The 22845-nt window shown below is 37.2% G+C and overlaps 1 protein-coding gene across 5 annotated transcripts in view; it reads left to right on the top strand.

The window, feature by feature from the left end:
• TFDP2 (transcription factor Dp-2) overlaps positions 1-22845 on the top strand; it is a 115643-nt gene that overhangs the window by 78427 nt on the left and 14371 nt on the right. For 3 of the 5 annotated variants that reach the window (XM_039248547.1, XM_039248550.1, XM_039248551.1), the window contains 3 exons: positions 1171-1218; positions 19116-19278; positions 22492-22638. In XM_039248547.1, coding sequence (XP_039104478.1) covers positions 1171-1218; positions 19116-19278; positions 22492-22638 — 358 coding nt within the window. The remainder of the gene's footprint in view (positions 1-1170; positions 1219-19115; positions 19279-22491; positions 22639-22845) is intronic. The other 2 variants (XM_039248548.1, XM_039248549.1) reach the window with 2 other exon arrangements.

The following is a 22845-nucleotide window of genomic DNA, read 5'->3' as shown; positions in this document are numbered from 1 at the left end:
TCACCTCTGAAAAAGTACTACTTTTTATGATTATGACATTTAGCTGCTTTGGAGATTTAAAAACTATATTGTTTTAATAAACTTAAGAGTTACATATTAAGTGTTGGCTATCCTCGGAATTTTTCGTGACTTTTTATTTACTTAAAAACCAGAAAAGGAACTAGGAAAAGCCAAATACATTAAAATTTTTACTGAGTTTTTTGTCAGTCCTTTTGGAACCCAGGACAATTAAATCAATATCCCTTGCAGTAGTCATTTACCACATTTAGTATCAAACTTCTACATGTTTCATCTCTGCCTGTAAAAGACCCTTATCCGGCCTTTCTCTGCTCCTTACCATTTTAGCATTTAATCTTCTTATAAAAGAAAAAACTCTTAAGTTAAAGGACTCAAAACTTCATTTTGTCACTTCAGAAGTTATTTTCATGGTGACATACTGTGCTCATAGTTCTGTGTTTGACTTACAATTGTGAATTCTAGCAAGCAGACAGTAAATACTGGTTATGTAAGAGCTTTCTTGTTTCCTGGATGTCAGATGATATAATGAAATAATCCTGGTGAAGTATTTTAAACCATATACATGCTCATGTGTATTAGATACAGAGGATGCATATGTATACATCCTTTTCCACTATCAAATGAGCTGAAATGACACGATCACCTGTAACACCATGGCCTCTATTCCTTAATACATGAGGACCTAAAAGTTACCATGGATTTCTGTACAGCCTTGAGGGATTATAACAGGAAAGCCACACCTGTGCCAGTTATATTAGCCTGCTTTGGGGATGGCCAGGGTTTGGGTATTTTCAGCCCCAGCTGTGCTTTATATTGGGGGTGGAATGATCACTCAGTCATTCTGGAGTGAGTCATACTCTCTGTGCCTTTCTAAGTCTGCAACATTTTCTCCCCATATTCCTTGAGCTCATTGCAGCCTACATTATTATATTGTGGTCTTTTTGATCCTATGACAAAATTTAGTAGGTTGTGATCTCTTATTCCTATCTTAAAATTACAGTTTTTATTTTATGGACATATCTTTTATATTTGTTAGATTTTTGTGTTTGTATATATTTGCTGTGGAATTAGACAAGTTATAGTAAATTATTCATAAAATAAAGCTGTCTTTAAATACCTGTTCTTTTTATGCTATCTTTTTTTTCTTTTTAGTGATAGAAAACGAGCTAGAGAATTTATAGATTCTGATTTTTCAGAAAGGTGAGTATAAGTGTTAAGTATTTTGTTTGAGAGATGCTGCTGTGTAGAGAGGAGTTTGGTGTCTGGACTATTCTAGTTTAATTAGAGATGTTTTTCTTCACAGGACTTTAACTTAATTGAGTTTCTGCCATTATTTGATACCTCAGTGAGTGTTCTACTTCACTTATCATTACATAAACTCATTATATATGCATAGGTTCAGAAGAGATTATCCTATGAGTAGGTTGGCTGTTGGTAGTGTTATTTAACCCTTTCCCTTTTTTTGGAGGATGAAGGGTCTTGCCAAAGTGAATATTCCACATTACCTCAACATGCCCAGACTTTTTAATGTTTTATTGAAGACATTTAAAGATTATAGTAAATTCTCACTTCTTTCTTAACTAAAAAGTCGAGTACAGTATAACCTTTCCTTAGATTATTAGGACACTGTTTCTCAGTGTGCATCAGAATCACCTGTGGAGTATTGAATGCGATACGAATGTCTATCAAGTCAGAAACTCCAGGAATAAAAACGATCATATAGGGTTATTAAAATTCAATATGCCGTGCAAGGCATTACATGAGATACCATATTGCGTTATGGGTTGGGTTTTTTGTTTTTTTTTTTTTTAAGTTTATTTTTGAGAGAGAGAGAGCACAAGCTGGGGAGGGGCAGAGGGAGAGAGAGAATCCCAAGCAGATTCTGCACTGTAAGCAGAGAGCCCATTGTGGGGCTCAGTCTCACCAACCCTGAGATCATGACCTGAACCAAAATCAAGAGTTGAATGCTTAACTGACTGAGCCACCCAGGTGCCTCAGTGTGGCACCATATTAAAATAAGACCTGTTGTCTTCAAGGCAGGGATTCTATAAGGTTGTTACTTACTATTTTAAATAAAAATTTCCCAGCTATGCTTTCTAAATTTTATTTTTTTTATTTTTGATTCTAAGATCTTGTAACTCCTTTTTCCAGTGATGTTTTAATCTCCTTTATTTCGTTAGGTCATTTGCTCTCAGTATCTTATCTCTTTTCTAGTTTGCTACCTCTGATTTGTTGTGCACTGAGAAACTAGATAGCCAAATGTGTTAGCATTCAGTCTGAAATAAAAATGAGAAGACTCTGAGTGAGGACCTTGGGGCGATATATACTTCTAAAAATGTGTGTTTTCTTGCATCAGGACTGGCTGTACTTTAGTTCCTTTGTGGCATTTGTTACTTGCTTCTTGGCTTTTAATTGTTTTCAACAGATAAAATCATGTTTGAGGAACTGCTGTATCATATAGGATTATATAGGGGAATATATATTCTTTTCTCCCTAGTGGAAATTCCTCTTTCTAACTCCTACTGGTCTTTCTTTATGTTTATCCTTGGGATGGGCAGCAGTACAAGTTCTTACAGATGCATTTAGCAATGCATAAGGCCTTAAATAGTACTATTCATTAGTTGTGATTGGTGGCCCTTATGTACTACAAACAGTATAAAAAATAAGATTCTATTTACACTCCTTCATAAGAGAGACCTCTAAAGGTCACATATAAAAGTGCCAAATTAAATTTGTTGGCATAAACATTGATTCAACTTTCCCTTTTTGCACAATTCAGTGACTTTTTTCCTAGTGATTTTTGTTTATTTATTTATTTTTAATGTTTTATTTATTTCTGAGAGAGAGAGAGAGGCAGCATGAACAGGGGAGGGTCAGAGACAGAGGGAGACAATGAATCCGAAGCAGGCTCCAGGCTCAGCTAGCTGTCAGTACAGAGCCCAACGCGGGTCTCTAACCCACGAACTATGAGATCATGACCTGAGCCGAAGTCGGATGTTTAGCCAACTGAGCCACCCAGGTGCCCCTAGTGATTTTTATTTTTATTTTTTAATATAACTTTTCTGCAATGAATCCCACTCCCACCCCCACAATCAAATCACAAAGATTACTGCACGTGATTTTCTTTTTTAAAAATGTTTATTTATATTTAGAGAGAAGGAGAAAGAGAGAACACGAGGGAAGGGGCAGAAAAAGAAGGAGGGGACAGGGAGACTATAGCAGGGGAGGGGCAGAGAGAGAGGAGAGAAAGAATTTCAAGCAGGCTCCATCCCTTCCGCACCAGTGAGGGCTTGATCAGGAACCATGAGATCATGACCTGAGCTGAAATCAAGAGTGAGACACTTAACTGACTGAGCCACCTAGGCGCCCCTGTTTTTGTTTTTCTTACAAATGTTTATTTTCCTCCAAATGCATTGTGTTTTTCTGTAATGCTGTGAAACATCTTTGTTTCCCTTTTCCCAGAGTTGAGGTTCAAAAAGCCAGCTCTCAACCATAGACTAATCTTTATCTCTTCAGTGTTTTGTATATTGATTTAGTATTTTTTATGTAAGTGTTTGTATTCATTTTCTTCAGGGATTTATACACCAGTATATAGAGATATATCCACAGTTTTTTTTTTTTTTAATTTTTTTTTTTAATGTTTTATTTATTTCTAGGAGAGAGAGAGAGACAGCGTGAGCAGGGGAGGGTCAGAGAGAGAGGGAGACACAGACTCTGAAACAGGCTCCAGGCTCTGAGCTGGCAGTCAGCACAGAGCCCGACGCGGGGCTCGAACCCACGAACCGCGAGATCATGACCTAAGCGAAAGCCCGACGCTTAACCGACTAAGCCACCCAGGCGCCCCGAGATATATCCACAGTTTTAATCCTCATCTTTAAGTGCATCTTACACAACTGTTCCTTTGTCAAGGTCATTTGTGAGAGCAAGTCAGTTTCTGAAGAAATCTTGTTTGGTAGGTAAAGGATCCTTTGAGGGATTCTCATTAGTTTTTTTCCTGTATTCTGATCCACTGGACTTCTTTTCAAAGAACTCATAGAAGCAGCTGTGAAAACCTTTCTGGTCTTGTCTGGTGTTTTAATCCTGAAAGATATTTGTTAACTCTGTCTTCCTCTGGACAGAATCTGACTGTGTCTTCTACATGCATCTCTTCCAGATAAGTCTAATTTTCCATTTGGACCTCTGCTGAGGGATGGCAATGGCAGCCTGTGGGTGTTTTTCTTTGTTCCTGTCTTAAATGAAGATTTAGCACACTAGTGTTGTGTTCTTCCTTTAGGCTCATGTAATCTCAATATCTTCTTGTTGGTGGAAAAAGTTAAAACTCCACTTATTTATAATAAACTAATAACTTGTAATTAACTAACGTACTTTGAACTGTAATAAGCTAATAGTAATCAAAATCAGTATAGTTAATATCTGTACAACTTCAATGATGTTTATGAAATTGCTCATTTAGCAAACATTTTTAATATCTACTAACTGTTATGTTCTAAGCATTGGAGAGAATAATAAACAAGATAGAAAAGTCTGCCCTTAGAGAGCTCATATTGTGGGGGGGGGGGTATAATAAACAAGTAAGATTATTTTTATTAAACTTTTTTTTAATGTTTATATATTTTTGAGAGAGACAGAATGTGAGCAGGGCAGACATAGAGTTATACACAAAATCTGAGCTGTCAGCACAGAGCTCGATGCGGGGCTCCTGCATCAAAGTCAGATGCTTAACCAACTGAGCCACCCAGGCACCCCAGATTATTTTTAGATTATGATAGGTAGTATACAAAAAATAAATAAATAATAAGAAAAGGGATGGGTGGCTACCATGGAGAAGGCCTCACAAGGTAGGTGATATTTGAATGCAAAGGAGTCAGGCATATAAATAGCTTAGGTGAGGTGGGGGAGTGGGGATTCTGGGCAAAGGGAGTGGCAAATGTAAAGCTCCGAAATAAGGAACCAGGTTAATGTATTTGGGGAAGCACAGTGGCCTGGAGATAGTTTGAAAGACAAAGAGTGATATGACATGAGGGTGGAGAGGTAGACAGGGATCAGATATGATGAAAGGCCTTTGTAGGTCCTGGTAAGAAGTTTGGTTTCTGTTCTAAGGAGGATTTTCAGCAGGAAAATGGCATGACCTAAGTCACACTGGCTGCTGGGGGGTACATAGATTCTAAGGAGATAAGGACGCAAGCAGAAAAATCACGACTATTGCAGAGGGCAGTGGCCTGGCAGTGGAGACGGGAAAAAATGGATAAATGATGGAGATGGAACCAACAAAATTTATTGATAGATTGAAGGAAGGAAGAGGAGAAATAAAGGATAGCTCTTATTGTTTTGCATGAACAGCTAGGTGAATATTGATGCCATTTACATTTAGTGCATTTAGGAGTAGGTTTGGGAAGAATTTTGTTTTGGACATAGTGAAGTTCAATAAGTTTATTAGTTATCTAAGTGATGGTAGCATTAGTGTATAAGTAGTATCATCAGCACCTAAGTGGTCACAAGCCTGAATGATACAACCCAAGGAGGGAGAAAGCGAAGATCCATAAGGAATAAACATTTATTTCCCATTTTACACCTCCTCTTCCGCCCATACCCAACACAACAGATACATACTTCTAGGAAAGTAAAGGTTTTTTTTCTAAATTATTTTACTAAATCACCACATTAAATTATTTTGCTGATTTACGTATCCTTACTGGCTCATTTAAGTGAGAAATGAAGTTCTTATTACTTTTGTAAATAAGAATATTATTGGGAAAATATAAAAAGACAGTGGTTATGGGCTCTAGTTAAGCACCTAGAAAGATAATATTCTTTGGGTATAATTCATTTGAATACTATTAAAAAAATTATGAAAGTTAACATACATTTCAAGCTATACCATATCGGTAGTTTTGTTTTCTATTTATTTTCCCTTTTTTATTTCTCAGTTTGGCTTTATTTAATAAAGAATACTTCCTACTCTTTTCTTTATTTTATTTATAGACTAATAGAGATCATGTGTTTATACCCTGTAGCTATATTTTGGTGTTATTTGGAAAGAGGGTTTTGGTGTTCCAAAGGGCTCGATTCTAAGAAAATGTTCAAACTCTAAGATTCTTACAGTGGGTGGGGCACCTGGGTGGCACAGTTCGTTAATGTCAGACTCTTTTTTTTTTTTTAATTTTTTTTTTTTTTTTACAAATAGTTTATTGTCAAATTAGTTTCCACATAACACTCAGTGCTCATCCCCACAAGTGTCCTCCTCCATGCCCAACCCCCCCCCACATCCATCAGTCCTCAGTTTTTGTCAGCATTCAAGAGTCTCTCATGGTTTGCCTCTCTCCCTTTCCCCCACCATTTCCCCCCTTCTTCTCCCCCTTGTTCCTCCATCAAGTTCCTCCTAATCCTCCTATACGTGCAAACATATGATATTTGTCCTTCTCTGCCTTCTTTTTTTTTAATTTTTAAAAAATGTTTATTTATTTTAAAGGGAGACAGAGCACAAGCAGGGGAGGAGCAGAGAGAGAGGGAGACACAGAATCTGAAGCAGGCCCCAGGCTCTGCACTGTCAACACAGAGCCTGATGCAGAGCTCAAACCCATGAACCATGAGATCATGACCTGAGCTGAAGTCGGGTGCCCACCCAGGCACTCCTAAACATTGAACTCTTGATGTCAGCTTAGATTTTAATCTCAGGATCGAGAGTTCAAGCCTCGTGTTGAGCCCAGCACTGGGTGTTAAAAAAAAAAAAAGATTTAGATAGTGAGCTTCCAATTTGAGATGATAGACTGAACATCATGTTTATGCCCTCAAACCCTAAAATCCTATTGAAATTTTCATGTAAAAAACAATAAAAAGAAATAAATCTCAAAAGTGCTATAAAAAATGATAAAGATATAGATTTTCCAATTAGAAGATGAAAGCCAATGTGATTACAATGAAGGACAAGTGATGGTAGAGAAATTCACATCCCAAAATATGCATAGGAGAAGTCAAAATGGGAAATGGAAGCCATTCTCCCCATACTGACTGAAATGGAGAGGCTGCAGGCTTGGAGGTAATAAGTATAAAAAGCGAGAATGAGGTGGCTGGGTGGCTCAGTCAGTTGAGCATCTGACTTCAGCTCAGGTCATGGTATCACGGTTCCTGGGTTCTGGCCCACATCAGGCTCTGTGCTGGCAGTGCAGAGCCTGCTTCGGATTCTGTGTCTCCCTCTCTCTGCCCCGCTCACACTTGTCTCTCTCAAAAATAAACATTAATTTTTTTTAATTAAAAAAAAAAAAGCGAGAATGAAGTGAGGGAAGTGATGAGGGCAATGAAATGAAGATTATCCAAGAGCACCCAGCAAGTTGAAGCTTTCCAATCCTCCAGATCCCTTGTACTTCCCATTTCATCTCCATACACATTGATATTACACCAAAGACATTTTTTCCCCAGGGCTGAAACTTAGAGAATTGATATCAAGGAAACAGAACTCTGTGATTGGTTAAGCTTGAAATTGGCTTCATTCATTTAGATATTTTCTTTTTTATTTTTTAATGTTTATTTACTTTTGAGATAGAGAGAGGGAGACAGAACATGAGCAAAAGATGGGGAGAGAGAGGGAGACACAAAATCTGAAGTATGCTCCAGGCTCAGAGCTGTCAGCACAGAGCCCAGTGCTGGGCTCAAACCCACAAACTGTGAGATCAAGACCTGAGCCAAAGTCAGACACTTAACTGACTAAACCACTCAGGCACCCCATGTTCCTTAACTTTCGAAGAAGTTTGTATAGACTTGGTTGCAGGAGCAATCCCCTATCTGTGTACTATAGATTTTAGCTATTCTAATTTCTGTTGAATCTTAGTGTGGGTATTGGTTGGGCTTTGGCATGATGCTCTACCACACTTCCAAAGAGCAAGCTTAATTTCTTGATTCAGCCAGTGCTGAGTAGTATCCTTCAGTTTCATATTGCTTATGAAAATTCTGGCAACTCATGAAGAGAAAAATCACCTGTGGTATCATTTAATCCTCCCTCACAGCAACCTTGTGAGACGGGCACTTGTATTTCTGTTTTTCAGACAGGTGAAGCATCATGGGTCAGAGCTAAATGAAGTAAACTGCTCAAAATACATAGCTAATAAATAGTTTACCATTGTTGATATTTAACCAGTTTTCTTCAAGTTCATGAACTGAACTAATCTTATAAAATTATTTTATTTTATCTTTATATTTTTATAAAATTCTTATATATAAAAATATATTTCTATAAAATCATGAAAAATCTTATAATTTTATAAAATTATTTTCTTTAATATCTATATTTTATAATTTAATCTAGTTTCACAAACTGAACTAATCTAATAAAATTCTTATATGTAGTCTTATAATTGTTTCAAGGGTATGTTTCATTAGCTATTAAAAGTCTAGTTGTTCCTATTTAAGGACTATGTTTAGTTTCTTCCTTTAAATATTATCCATGTCTGACAGTAGAAGGCAGATTAGTCAGGTGATTGCCCTAAACTACCCTATGATTATCTTATTGCTCCCCTCTTTTTTATTTTTTTTATTTTTTTAAATTTTTTTATATTTTTATTTATTTCTAGGAGAGAGAGAGAGAGAGAGAGACAGTGTGAGCAGGGCAGGGTCAGAGAGAGAGGAGACATAGAATCCGAAGCAGGCTCCAGGCTCTGAGCTAGCTGTCAGCACAGAGCCCGACGTGGGGCTCGAACCCACGAACCGCGAGATCATGACCCAAGAGAAAGCCGGACGCTTAACCGACTAAGCCACTCAGGCGCCCCTGCTCCCCCCTTTTTTTAATGTTTGTTTATTTATTTTTGAGAGAGAGCACAAGTGGGGGAAGGGCAGAGAGAGGGAGACACAGAATCTGAAGCAGTCTCCAGGCTCTGAGCTATCAGCCAGAGCCCGATGTAGGGCTCAAACCCAGGAACTCTGAGATCATGACCTGAGCCAAAATATGATGCTCAACCAGCTGAGCCACCCAGGGGCCCCTTATTGCTCCTTTTTTAAAAAAAGACCTAGAATTACATGAAAAACCCTGCTCCATCCCTGGCTTTTAAAAAGTTTATAAACATGGAATTGAGAATTTTGTTTACTTTAAACCATTATCCAGTTCTTAGCATAAATATAAAACCCCATGCACAACATATTTCTTTCAGAATAACTCGTGCACTCCTATTTTTAGCAATTCTTATTTACTTTTGTCACCTACCTTGTACTAATTATACAAATTTATGTGTGGCCAGCCATTTGTATCTAAATACCCCAAACTCTGAGGGCAAATCAGCATAGTGTGGGCTTTGTGTGAAAATATATGTAGCAAACAGGAATTGGTAGATTCCTTTCAAAAATGAAATTACTTAGAACAGTGACTAGTACATATATAGCATTCAGTAAGTATTTACTATTTGCCACTACCACTGGGTTTAAACTGAATAGGCCGTGATCCAGTTTACGTAGAAAGATCACCATAATGACCCTATGGAGGAGGGATTGGAATGCCTCTAGACAGCACAAAGGAGAACCCTTATAAGGCTCTGGTTATATTCTTAGAGAGATTATGAGGGCCTGAACTAGGGCAGTGGGAATGCAGAGAAGAAGTGAAATTCAAAAGCTAGTTAGGACTTGAATTAGATTAGATTTGATAGAATTATATCAATTCGTTAGAAAGGGACTTAGAAGAACATAGGATGAATCTGGGTTTTGGCTGGGGTGATTGGGTGGATGGTCCTGTCACTCATCTAGATGAGAACTGCAGTAGGATCCAGAGTTATATATTGTGTACGTTGGGTTGTCCTTTATATTAATATGGTATTGTGATGTTTAAAGACCCCTTCCTGAGAAAGCTGGGCTGACTATAGGAAACTGAGGTTAAGGACTAAACCATTGTAAATATCACAGCTATACTCAAACCATTCTTTTTTCTCTCTTTTTAAAAAACTCTTCAGAGAATTTAAAATGTAGAAGTAGATGACTAATATCATGAACCTCCTATGTTTGCACATATCTGAACTTCAACAATAATCTATTCATGGCTTATCTCATTTTGTATATATTCCCTCCTGTATTGTTGTAAAGCAAATCCCTGACATCCTATCATTTTCATCATAAATCTCTCTGTGCTTCTTTTTTTTTTTTTAAATGTTTTATTTATTTCTAGGAGAGAGAGAGAAAGACAGCGTGAGCAGGGGAGGGTCAGAGAGAGAGGGAGTCACAGACTGAAACAGGCTCCAGGCTCTGAGCTAGCAGTCAGCACAGAGCCCGACGCGGGGCTCGAACCCACGAACCACGAGATCATGACCTAAGTGAAAGTCGGACGCTTAACCGACTAAGCCACCCAGGCGCCCCAATCTCTCTGTGCTTCTATCTAAAAAAACTTCTTCTTAAATATATCTACAATATCATTGTTATACCTAGAAAAAAATAACAATAATTCTTTAATATCAAATATGTAGTAAGTATTCAAACTTCTAGCTGTTTCAAATGTCATGTTTTGTTTGCTGGGTTTTTTTTTGTAAAATAAAATTCAGTTACAGAAAAATCACCAAAAAGCAAATGTATGACTAATGAATTACTTTAAGGCAAACAGTCTTATAACCATCGATCAAGAAGCAGAACCCAAAAGCCATGTTCCATCCCAATCACTATACCCTCTCTCCCCTGTAAATAACCATTATCCCGATTTTTATAGTAATCACTTCCTTGCATGTTTAAGTAGTTTTACCTAAATGTGCATCCTTTGGCACATTTTAGTCTTGTCCATTAAAAGAAAAAAAAAGTTGAGGGGAACCCCTGAGTGGCTCAGTCAGTTGAGCGTCCGACTTTGGCTCAGGTCATGATCTCACGGTTTGTGGGTTCGAGTCCCGCATCAGGCTCTGTGCTGACAGCTCAGAGCCTGGAACCTGTTCAGATTCTGTGTCTCCCTCTCTCTCTGCCCCTCCCCTGGCTTGTGCTCTGTCTCTCAAAAATAAATAAATGTAAAAAAAAAAAAAAGTTAATATCTTTTATATATAGATTTCGCTTCTGTCCCATTATTTTCCTTATACTTTAGTTGTTGAAACTAGGCTATTTGGCCTCTGCAGTTTCCCACAGTCTAGATTTTATCTATTTGAAACTCACGTGCATCTCAATATACTCCGCTATTTTCTGTATTTCCTGTAGTTTGGCAGTAGGATTCAGTGGCTCTATCAGACTGGTGTTTGATCCTTGGCAAGACTATAGATAGTGGTGTATTCTTTCATCTCCTTTTTTAATGATGTGAACACAACCGGTGTTTAATGGTTATAACTGTTAATTTCTTGTGGGTTGCAATTAGTGTTATTCTAACTACTGGCACTACTTTATATAAAGACACTTTCCATCTTTTGCTCTTTATTTACCTGGAGGTACAGTTCCTCTAAGAAAGCAGGATACCTGCTTGACCCTTTCCCTTTATTGTCCAGTTTTCGAGATGACGAGTTTGTTCCTGGTCTTCCTCAGAGGTGACCGGATCTTCACTTTTAAAAATATCATTAGGGGGTGCCTGGGTGGCTCAGTCGGTTAAGCATCGCACTCTCGGTTTCGGCTCAAGTCATGATCTCACAGCTCGTGAGTTTGAGCCCCACATCAAACTCTGTGCTGACAGTGTGGGGCCTACTTGGGATTCTCCTTCTCTCCCTCTCTCTCTGTCACTCAAAATAAATAAATAAACTTAAGAAACTATCATCATGAATTTATTAATTTAAACATACTTGATTGGTTTCATACATGTGTACTTATTATCACAGTTAACCTTCAATTGTCCCATCTTTGGCTAGTGAGAGCCTCTTTTAATTGACTCTTGAGTCTCTTTGACATAATCCTAGTAGTCTTTGATGCTTGTTACCTGATTTTAAAAGATATTCGAAGTTCATCCTCTGTGTTTCCTTCCTGGCCTGGAATCAACCATTTCTCTAAGAAGCTTTGATATCCTTTAGGGAGATACGTCAAGTTTCAGTTAGGGGATACAGATGCTCATTGCTACAAGATTCGTCTTTTTTTTTTTTTTTTTTTTTTTTTTCAGTTCTTTTAAATGGGCAGAGATAAGATATATACACATATAATACATTATGAGTTCATATTGATACTTCCAATTCAAATCTTACTAAATATCTTTTCCATTACATCTCATTTCCCTTTCTTCCATACTGAGAATCCTGGGTGGGTGCCTGGCTGGCTGAATCAGTAGAGTACATGACTCTCAATCTCAGGGTCATGAGTTCAAGCCCCACATTGGGCATGGAGCCTACTTAAAAAAAAAAAAATGTCAACATACAGAGAATCCTGATTTTGAAGGACATAGGGGATGAAAGGGTGATAGAATCAGTGTATATGATAATTACTTCATTGGTTTTATGCCATATTACATTGCTTACTGCCCCAAGTAATAATACTAATATTACCCTTAATGTGGTTACTGAAAACATTAAAAGTGTTTTGCATATGTTCTTTCACCATTTCTAAAAAATGTGTATTTATTTATTTTGAGAGAGAGAGCAAGGGAGGGACAGACACAGAGAGAGAGATTGAATCCCAAGCAGGCTCTACACTGTCAGTGCAGAGCCCGACACGGGGCTCAATCTCAAGAATCAGGAGATTGATCATAACCTGAGCTGAAATCAAGAGCCAGATATTTGGGGTACCTGGGTGGCTTAGTCGGTTAAGCGTCCGACTTTCGCTTAGGTCATGATCTCGCGGTTTGTGGGTTTGAGCCCCGCGTCGGGCTCTGTGCTGACTGCCAGCTCAGAGCCTGGAGCCTGTTTCAGTCTGTGACTCCCTCTCTCTCTGACCCTCCCCTGCTCACGCTGTCTCTCTCTCTCTCTCCTAGAAATAAATAAAAATATTAAAAAAAAAAAAAAAAAAGAGCCAGATATTCAACTGACTGAGTTAGCCAGGTGCCCCTCTCCCCATTTTTTAACAGTCATACTTTATCAACGGTGATGGAATATATACCCACTTATATACTATACTTTTTCCCTCCTAGCCCTCATTTAGTCTTAGATCTGTTGGTAACTGTCTATTTATTACTCACCAGGTATTATGTCCATGTCTCTGTAGTCATTTTGATTTTTAGAAGCTTGTTCTCTAGTGGTTTCTTTGGGAAGAGCTTATGGGTATAGTAATCCCTGAGTTTGTGCATTTTATATTTGAATTAAATTTAATTTGAATTAAATTCAGTTTTACTGAATACAAAAGTCCTTGGCTCATACTTTTTCTCAATTTCCTAAATATACTTACTTTCCTCTGGCATAATGCCTTGCTGTCGAAAAATCTGATATTCTTCACTTCTAGATGCATGAAGGATTCTTTTTCTTTGAAATTCAGAATGTTTTTGTATTTGTCATTCTGGGTTGATATTTTATTTCTAAACATTTTCTTGAATTTAGCATTTAGTATTTATTTTGTTTTCTTGCTTTGATCTTCAGCTACTCTTAACTGTCTGTAGATATTTTGCTTACCTCCAATATTTGTCATTTTCTCTTGAATATCAGTTGTGGGAGTCCTACAGACTAGACTGTTGCAACCTTATTGTGCTCCTCGCACTCAGCTGGGATTGAAGAGGGTAAAATTCCTTGTCTCAGTTGATGCTCTCAAATTGGTCTCTTGTGCTTTCTAGTACATTCTTGTTGACTATTTTGGGATTATCCTTTTTGGAGTTCCATTATTATTATTTTTTAATGTTTTATTTATTTCTAGGAGAGAGAGAGAGAGACAGCGTGAGCTGGGGAGGGTCAGAGAGAGAGGGAGTCACAGACTGAAACAGGCTCCAGGCTCTGAGCTAGCAGTCAGCACAGAGCCCGACCCGGGGCTTGAACCCACGAACCGCGAGATCATGACCTAAGCGAGAGTCGGACGCTTAACCGCTTAACCGACTAAGCCACCCAGGCGCCCCTCGGAGTTCCATTAGATGCAGCCCCATTGAGGGGCGCCTGGGTGGCTCAGTCAGTTAAGCATTCGATTCCGGCTTAGGTCATGATTTCACAGTTCGTGGTTCGAGCCCTGGGTCGGGCTCTGTGCTGACAGCTAGCTCAGAGCCTGGAGCCTGCTTCAGATTCTATGTCTCCCTCTGTCTCTGATCCTCCCCTGCTCACACTGTCTCTCTCTCTTTGTCTCTCTCAGAAATAAATTTTAAAAAACATTTAAAAATTTTAAAAAAGAAAAGATGCAGCCCTATTGAGTATTTCTTTATTGTGTAGGCTTTTTGACTATCAGTAGTTTGTATTCTGGGGCCTGTCATCTAGTTTGTTGTAAATGTTAGCAAGGAGTTTTGGTTTTGCTGTCTAGTGCTCGCTTTTTATGTGAGGATTTGGAGAATTTGAAAACTATGCTGTTGTTGCTGTTTTCCCAGATTCCCCCATAACTGGGGTGTGTGTGTGTGTGTGTGTGTGTGTGTGTGTGTGTGTGTGTGTGTGTGTAGTCTATTTGAATAAAAATTTAAATAAGTTTATATGTCTTAAAAAATCTGTAGATTCCCCTCTGTATCTATCCTCCCCTCTTACTCCCCTTCTCTCTCTCTCCCTCCCTCCTTTTTTCCCTAACAGTTTTTTAGTTGAAGAAACCGCTTTTGGTATCCTAAAGAGAAAGCCTAAAGACTTTGCTTACTGAGCACCTGGGTGGCTCAGTTGGTTAAACGTCCGACTCTGGTTTCAGTTCAGGTTATAATCTTATGATTCCTGAGACTGAGCCCCTTGCTTTGGACTCCATGCTGACAGTTTAGGATTCTCTCTCTCTCCTTCTCTGGCCTGTTTCTCACTCACGCTCACATGCAAAGTTTGCTTATGAGCAAACCTTTAAAGTGGTAGGTAGTTGGATCTAGAGTCTTGATCAGATTCCAGTTCACAATAAAGTTGTATATTAAAAACAAACACTGGATAGAACAGCGCAAAGGAGAGCAAACAGTACAGAAACAGAAGCACTGGAGTGAAAAAACTCAAGTTGAAAACTTTACTTTGGCAAATAGGCAAATCCATAGCAACAAAGAATAGAATAGTAGACACTAGGCAATGAGGTATGACTGTCAGTGGGTACAGGGTTTCTTTTTAGGGTGAAGAAATTAGACTGTGGTGATGATTGCATAACTCTTAAAAACCACTGAATTGTATACTTTAAAAAATTGAATTTATGGTATGAATTATATTTCAATAAAGCTATTATCTTACAAAAGGAAGTTAGACTTAAAAACAAAGAGGAATACCTAATCCTTTGAAACTGGTAGGAAGAAGGTTGGCATGGTAAACATGCTCTTAAGTTTGTAGGTGACCTATCCTATAAGCTCACTTATAAAGTGAGACTTAATTATTTAACTATCTATTGAATATATCGATTGGAAAATTCTGTTGACATGTCAAACTTGGTATCATTGCTGACCAATAGAAATGTAATTTTCTTTAATGTTTATTTATTTTTGAGAGAGAGAAAGAAACAGAGCACAAGCAGGGGAGGGACAGAGAGAAACACACACACAATGCAAAGCAGCCTCTGAGCTGTCAGCATAGAGCCTGATGCAGGGCTCGAACTAATGAAATGTGAGATCATGACCTGAGCCAAAGTCAGATGCTTAAGCAACTGAGCCACTCAGGTGCCCCACAATAGAAATGTAGTAAGAGCCATGTATAGTTTTTAATTTTCTAATAATTAAAAAAACAAAAACAGATGTAAAATTAATTTTTTAAAGGTTTTATTTATTTTCAGTGTCTGGATAATTCTTTTTTCTTTTTTCTTTTCTTTTTTTTTTTTTCTCCAAGCTAGTTAACATATAATAATCTCAGGATAAGATTTTATTTTTAATGATCTCAGGATAAGATTTTATTTTTAATCTGTATACCCAATGTGGGGCTTGAACTCAAAACCCCCAGATCAGGAGTTGCATGCTCTACCAACTGAGCCAGCCAGGCACCCCTGAAATTAATTTTTATGTCTCTTATTTAATCCAGTGTGTCTAAAATATTATATTTCAGGGGTGCCTGGGTTTTGGCACAGGTTATGATTTCATGGTTCATGAGTTTGAGCCCCACGTCGGGCTCTGCACTGACAGTGGGGAACCTATTTGGATTCTCTCTCTCACTCTCACTATCTTTCTCCCCCTCCCCCACTCCCCCACAATCCCTCTCTCTCAAAATAAACCTTAAAAAACAAATAAAATATTATATTTCAACATGTAATTAATGTAAAAGTTACTCATGAGATATTTTACATTTATTTCTCATACAAGTCTTTGAAATTTAGTGTGTATTTGACACTTAAAACATAACTCAATTCAGACTTCCCAGATTTCAAGTGCTCAATAGCTGCATGTGGAATATACCTAGTTATTCGACTGTGCAGATGAGGAGGTTTAAGATGGAACTCATGAACTTGTTCCTGTCTCCTTGATCTCAGTAAATGGCACCTCTTTCTGGGGGTCATTCTCATATTTCCCTCTTTCTTACCATTCACATCGGTCACTTAGTTCTGCTGATTTTTTTTCTTTAAAGGTTATACACAGCCATCTCTTCTTATCCAGTCTACCAGTTGCCCCAGTTTCAAGACTTAATTATTTCTTTCCCAGGCTTGCCTCTCAACTGGTCTTTCTGTCTCTGCTTTTGCCCCTCATAAGTACATCTTCTACTTTGCAGCCAGAATCTCTGCCTAAAAATCTCACCATGCCACTCTCCCTATTTAACACCTTTAGTGGCTTCCCAGTATTTTAGCAGTAGCCTGACCACAGTGAATGCACAGGTGATTTTTGGGGAATTTGGAAAGAAAGTAGATATCCTTACTTCATTCTTAAGTACATTTAGTCCATTTCTTAATGTATGTAACACTAGAATGTATAAGTAATTTATGAATGAATATAATTATACTAATGGAATGTGATAAAGTGCAGGTTTATCTTTGTGGTGGTGCTGATGGTGCTGGTGCTGGTCCTGGTGTTAAGAACACTTAACATGAGATTTACCCCCAACGTATTTTTAAGTGTACGTTATCATTGACTATAGGCACTAGGTTGTGTTAGCAGGTGTTTAGAACTCGCTCATTTTGCATAAATGGAACTTTATACCTGTTGAACAATTCCCTATTAACCCCTGGCAAGCACCATTCTACTCTGCTTCTATGTGTTTGACTGTTTGGGACACCCTATGCAACTGGAATCATGAATTATTTGTCTTTCTGTGACTGTTAACGTAATATCCTCCAGGTCCATCCTTGTTTACTGCATACGACAGGGTTTCATTCTCTTTTAAGGCCAAACCATATATTTTTTTATCCATTTCATCTATGTCTGGACATTTAGGTTGGTTCTATATCTTGGCTATTGTGAATAATGCTTCAGTGAATAGGAGAGTACAAATGCCTCTTTGTGAGATCCTAATTCAGTTCTTTTGGATATATATCCAGAAGTGGGATTGCTGGATTCTATGGAAATCCTATTTTAAATATTTTGAGGAATCTCCATACTTTTTTCATAGCAACTGTACCATTTTTCATTCCCACCAGCAGTGTAAAAGGGTTGTAATTTCTCCACATTCTCACCAACACCTACCTTTTGTTTCTATTTTTTAAAATAGCCATCATGACAGGTATGAGGTAATACTTCGTTGTGGTTTTGATTTGCAGTTCTCTGATGATTAGTGATGTTGAGCACCATTTCATAGAGCTGTTGGTCATTTGTGTGTTTTCTTTGGAGAAGTTTCTGTTCGTGTATTTTGCATAGGCTAAATTAAATTAAATATTTTAATTTAGGGGTTTTTTTTGTTAATGAATGATTGGAATTTCTTAGATATTTTGGGTATTGACCCCCTATCAGATAAAAGATTTATCTCCCATTCCATACGTTGCCTTTTCATTTTGTTGATTGTTTTCATTTGGTTTTTGCCCCAGAAAGTCTTCCTATTCTAGGTTAGATGAGATGTCCCTCTTCCTAATTCCCATGAACGTTATAAATAACTGACTTGGCACTTACCTTACTACTGGAATTCTGTGTGCTTATAGGTCTGTTTTGTCTTTCTTCCATCTGCCAAGACTCATACTGAGGGAAAGGATTTCGCCTTATTATTTTTGTGCTCTAGTCCCTACTCCAGTTCTCGTCATATAGTTGGCACTCAGAGATTAGTAGAATTAAATTGAACCCCTGAAAATGTTAGTAAGTTATCAAAGTTTGGGCCTAGGCATTAACCAAACTTAAAATAATTGAAGACTTAGATCCATTATTAATACTATGACCTCTGTTTGAAAATTTAGTAGATAAATGAAACTGACAGTAGTGGTACTTTTAATTTTAGGTGAAATAGAACTGTAGCACACAGGGGTGCCTGGGTGGCTCAGTCAGTTGAGCATCTGACTTTAGCTCAGGTCATGATCTCACGGTTTGTGGGTTCGAGCCCCACGTTGGGTCTGTGCTGACAGCTAGCTCAGAGCCTTGGGCCTGCTTCAGATTCTGTGTCCCTCTCTCTCTCTCGCCCTCCCCTGATCACACTGTCTCTCTCTTTCTTTCTCTCAGAAATAAACAAAACAAAACAAAACAAAAAAAAGAACTGTAGCATACATAGAATACCAAAAGATTAAGTATGTAAACTCTACTAGGCTAGGCAGTGTTTTTGTTTTTTTCCCTTCATGGATTTATTCCTAGTGCGTAAACCAGTACCTGGTACATAATAGTAAGTTACTGGTCATTAAATACTTGTTGAATAAATGAGTGTAGAAAAGCACTCTAACTTCATACTTTATTAGGCTTTTAAGACAAAAATTAAGTTCAAAAACATTTTTTCATTCCTAATTCAATTTAAAATTTACCCCTTGAGGGGCGCTTAGGTGGCTCAGTTGGTTAAACATCTAACTTTGACTGAGGTCATGACCTTGCGGTTCACAAGTTCAAGCCCCGCATAAGGCTTTGTGCTAACAGTTCAGAGCTGGAGCCTGCTTCAGATTCTGTGTCTCTTTCTGTCTCTGCCCCTCCTCCATTCACATTCTATGCCTCTCTTTCTCAAAAATAAACATTAAAAGAAAATTTTTTTAATTCTTTAAAATTTACCACTTGAAACAAAAATCAAATTACTATATTCTCACATTACTTATATTTTTGTAAAGGAAGTCTGGTGTATAAATATATTTTTCTCTTTTAGTAAACGAAGCAAAAAAGGAGATAAAAATGGAAAAGGCTTGAGACATTTTTCCATGAAAGTGTGTGAGAAAGTTCAGCGGAAGGGTACAACATCATATAATGAAGTGGCTGATGAGCTGGTATCAGAGTTCACCAATTCAAATAACCATTTGGCAGCTGATTCGGTAGGTAGATCATTCACTTGACATTGATGTGATGGGTGATGTAACAGTGTATCTCTGGGTTGACTATATCCTTGATTTAAGGACTCAGACAAGCTAGGGAATCCCCATCTCCTTTACTTGACGGTTTCATATTGTCTAGTGAGGAATTCTTTTGCTGTTGATTTTTTGTTTGTTTTGTTTTAGAAAGGATTCTTTTATCATATACTTAAACATAAAGATGACCATGTATTTTTAAGATAAAATTTGGGGAGTTACAAAAGGAACATTTTCTTTTAAACATACCTTTTATATTTGAATGACTTTGGAGACATTTCTGAGTCCATTTTTTAGTGTTTCTTCTATGTCTAAGTCAATTAGAAAATTTTATCTTGCTTTTAATTGAAAAAATAATACATAATACATGTCTATAAAAAATTCAGTTATGGGTGCCTGGGTGGCTCAGTCGGTTGAGCATCCAACTTCGGCTCAAGTCGTGATCTCACAGTTCATGGGTTCGAGCCCTACGTCGGGCTCTGTGCTGACAACTCAGAGCCTGGAGCCTGCTTCAGATTCTGTATCTCCCTCTCTCTCTACCCCTCCCTGGTTCACACTGTGTCTCACTCTCTCAAAAGGAAATAAACATTAAAGAAAAAAAATTTTTTTTAAATATTTGCAGTTTTTTTTCCCTAGAGATCCATCTCTTGAATTTGTATTGATCCTCTTGTTTTACAGTTAGTTTCTTTTTTTAATCTTCATTTAATATTCTCTTCTCTTTCCTCAGGTTACGTTTGTTATTTTTCTACCCTATAAACTCTGATGTATACTTTATTTACTTTGATTATTTTTGTTTAGTAATGAAAATCTTTATGGCTGTGATTTTCCTCTTGTATGCTTCTTTAGCTATATCCCATTGATTCTGATACAATGTTATACTTTAGATATTCTGCAACTTTGGTTTTAATTTCCTTTCTGATCTAAGAATGGTGTTAGAGTTTTTATAGTTCCAGATGATGGGAAATTTTTTCTGAATTTTCACTTTTATTACCTGTGTTCAGAGACTGTTAGTTGAACTATTTATATTTTTGGAATTGCTTTGAGATTTTTATTGTGAGCCATTAGACAGTAATGTTGTTGTTGTTTTTTCTCTGGCACCTGTAGAGAAGGTATATGGCATTATGATTCTCAGTGAAAGCTCTCAAAATGTTCTACAAGACCCTATGTGACCTGGCCCACCATTGCCTCTCTGATCTCATTTGCTACTACACACTGTCTCAATTACTACACTCCAGCATACATAACATTTCTTCCATTTTTCTTAATTAAAAAAAAATCAGAAATAGATACTGAATTCAATAAAATTCTGCATAATTTTCCTGAAAATCTAGGAGTTTTACACTGATAGTTATGAATGAGATTGGTTGGGGGGGCGTGTTTTGTTTTGGAGTGACTGTGCCAGATGTGCTCCTTATCAGGCTATTATACCTGCTATTTCCTTTGTCTGCATCTCTTTGCTAAGGAGCCATGTAGTTTCCTCGTTTTTGCTCAGATATCACTGTACCAAGGTATTTTTTCTCAGCACGTTTCATCATCTAGCATACATTTTTACTAACCACCCCCATCCCCACCCCTGAATACAAGCAAGGTTGGGTTTTTTTCTGTCTATTCCCTTCTGTGTTTTTTTTTTTGATAATTTGGAAGGTTTGTAGTCTTTAGTTCTTTAATCGGTTATCTTTATAACTTTAAGTAACTTCAATATTTTGTTTCTTTTGTTAGTTATCACCTGCAAACCAGTTATCTATTGATTATGGAGAGGAAAAAATTAATATATTTATATGTACATATGTCTCCCATCTTTCCTCTCTACCACAGGATTCAGATTGACTTTATTAGTGGTGGTTGTTAAAAGAATTATATTATTGGTTGGTCATATGACTTTAAATAAGTATATTGTGCCAAACCTATATTATTACTTAGTTTGTCTGTCTGAATAGTTCATCTGTGTTGAATCCCAAGCCCTTTAAATGTTGAGGAGAATATCAGCAGGCCTAATTTGTTGCTCATTTTTGATTTTTTTAATTATATTATCATTATTTCTACAGTGTCAGGATTTGGGGTTTTTTTTTTTTTTAAGTTTACTTATTTATTTTGAGAAAGAGAGAAAGAGAGAGAGAGCCCGTCTGCTCTTGAACAAGTAGGGGAGGGGCAGAGAGAGACAGAATCTCAAGCTGGCTGTACGCTGTCAGCACAGAGCCCAATGTGGGGCTCAAACTCACAGTCCATGAGATCACAACCTGAGCCAAAATTGAGAGTCAGATGCTTAAGTGACTGAATCATCCAGGTGCCCCTACAGTGTCAGGATTTCTAGCATTTACATTCAGTTCTATAACTTAAATCTCCTATTTATCTAAGTTTAGTTCTGTACCTTACATAGATTCATTGTTCTCCACCATCCTTTATTATCATGTCATTCGATTAATTGGATTTTGTTCTTAGGAACTGCTTGTCCACAATAAATCAGGAGCTTTTCCACAGTCTGAGTTGACACAGTTTCCTTCTTTGAGAAAATCTTGCTACCATTAAAAAAAAATCAGCTGAAGTAAGCAGTGTGTTTTAGTCCTCTGTGTAATGACATTTTGTCCACATTCCCTATTTTCATTGTAGACTAGTAACAGGTTGCAGATCAGTATTAGACCTTGGACCACATACTTGAAAAGCACTGTTTACCTAGAGCTTAAAATATGCATTCTTTTCAGAGTCTAATATCCTCCCACAATGCAGGGTTTTAGCCTCCTTTAACTCCAGTACCCCTCTAATATACATATTCTTGTTATGTATGTTAGTTCTATATATATTCTTGATGCCACAGACATTGTTTTATACAGTGAGGTTAATTGAGATATACCCAGAGATTTACCTTTCAAGTGGTCTTCATTCTATACTATGTCTCCAAACTCCCATCTTAGATCCCATCCATCTTTCTTCTACTTGAAGAAGGCCTTTTAGTGTTTTTTAATTTAAATCTGTAGGTAACATAATCTTTACTTTTTAGATTGTTTTATGTTTTAGATTGTTTGGAAGTATCTTTATCTCATCGTTACTTTTGAAGGATATTTCACTGGGATAGAATTCTTTAAGCACTCTAAAGATATAATAATAATATTAGTTAAATATCTTAATATCCTATGAGTATATCTTAACCCTTGAAATTTATCACTCATTAAAAATATTTTTTAGCAGGCCTATGACCAGAAGAATATTAGGAGAAGAGTTTATGATGCTTTAAATGTGCTAATGGCAATGAACATAATTTCAAAGGAAAAAAAAGAAATAAAGTGGATTGGCCTGCCTACAAATTCTGCTCAGGAATGTCAAAATCTTGAGGTAAGTGAGGAATATCTGTTTACAGATCGTAGTTTGCTTTATTTTACATAAGAAGCATATTAATTTAGAAATACATATAATATTAAAATATTTCTAATTATTTGTGTATACTTGGTCTTGTTTTTTAAAGCAGACTCTTCTGTGTAGGATTTTAGAACTGGAAGGAGATTTGGAGAAATGTTATTATTTGGATTCCTGTTGAAACTG

The sequence above is a fragment of the Hyaena hyaena genome, unplaced genomic scaffold, assembly GCF_003009895.1.
Source record: "Hyaena hyaena isolate Hyena2069 unplaced genomic scaffold, ASM300989v1 scaffold_311, whole genome shotgun sequence".
Taxonomy (NCBI): domain Eukaryota; kingdom Metazoa; phylum Chordata; class Mammalia; order Carnivora; family Hyaenidae; genus Hyaena; species Hyaena hyaena.
The sequence above is the reverse complement of the archived record's forward strand: the minus strand, read 5'-3'. Positions and strand labels throughout refer to the sequence as shown.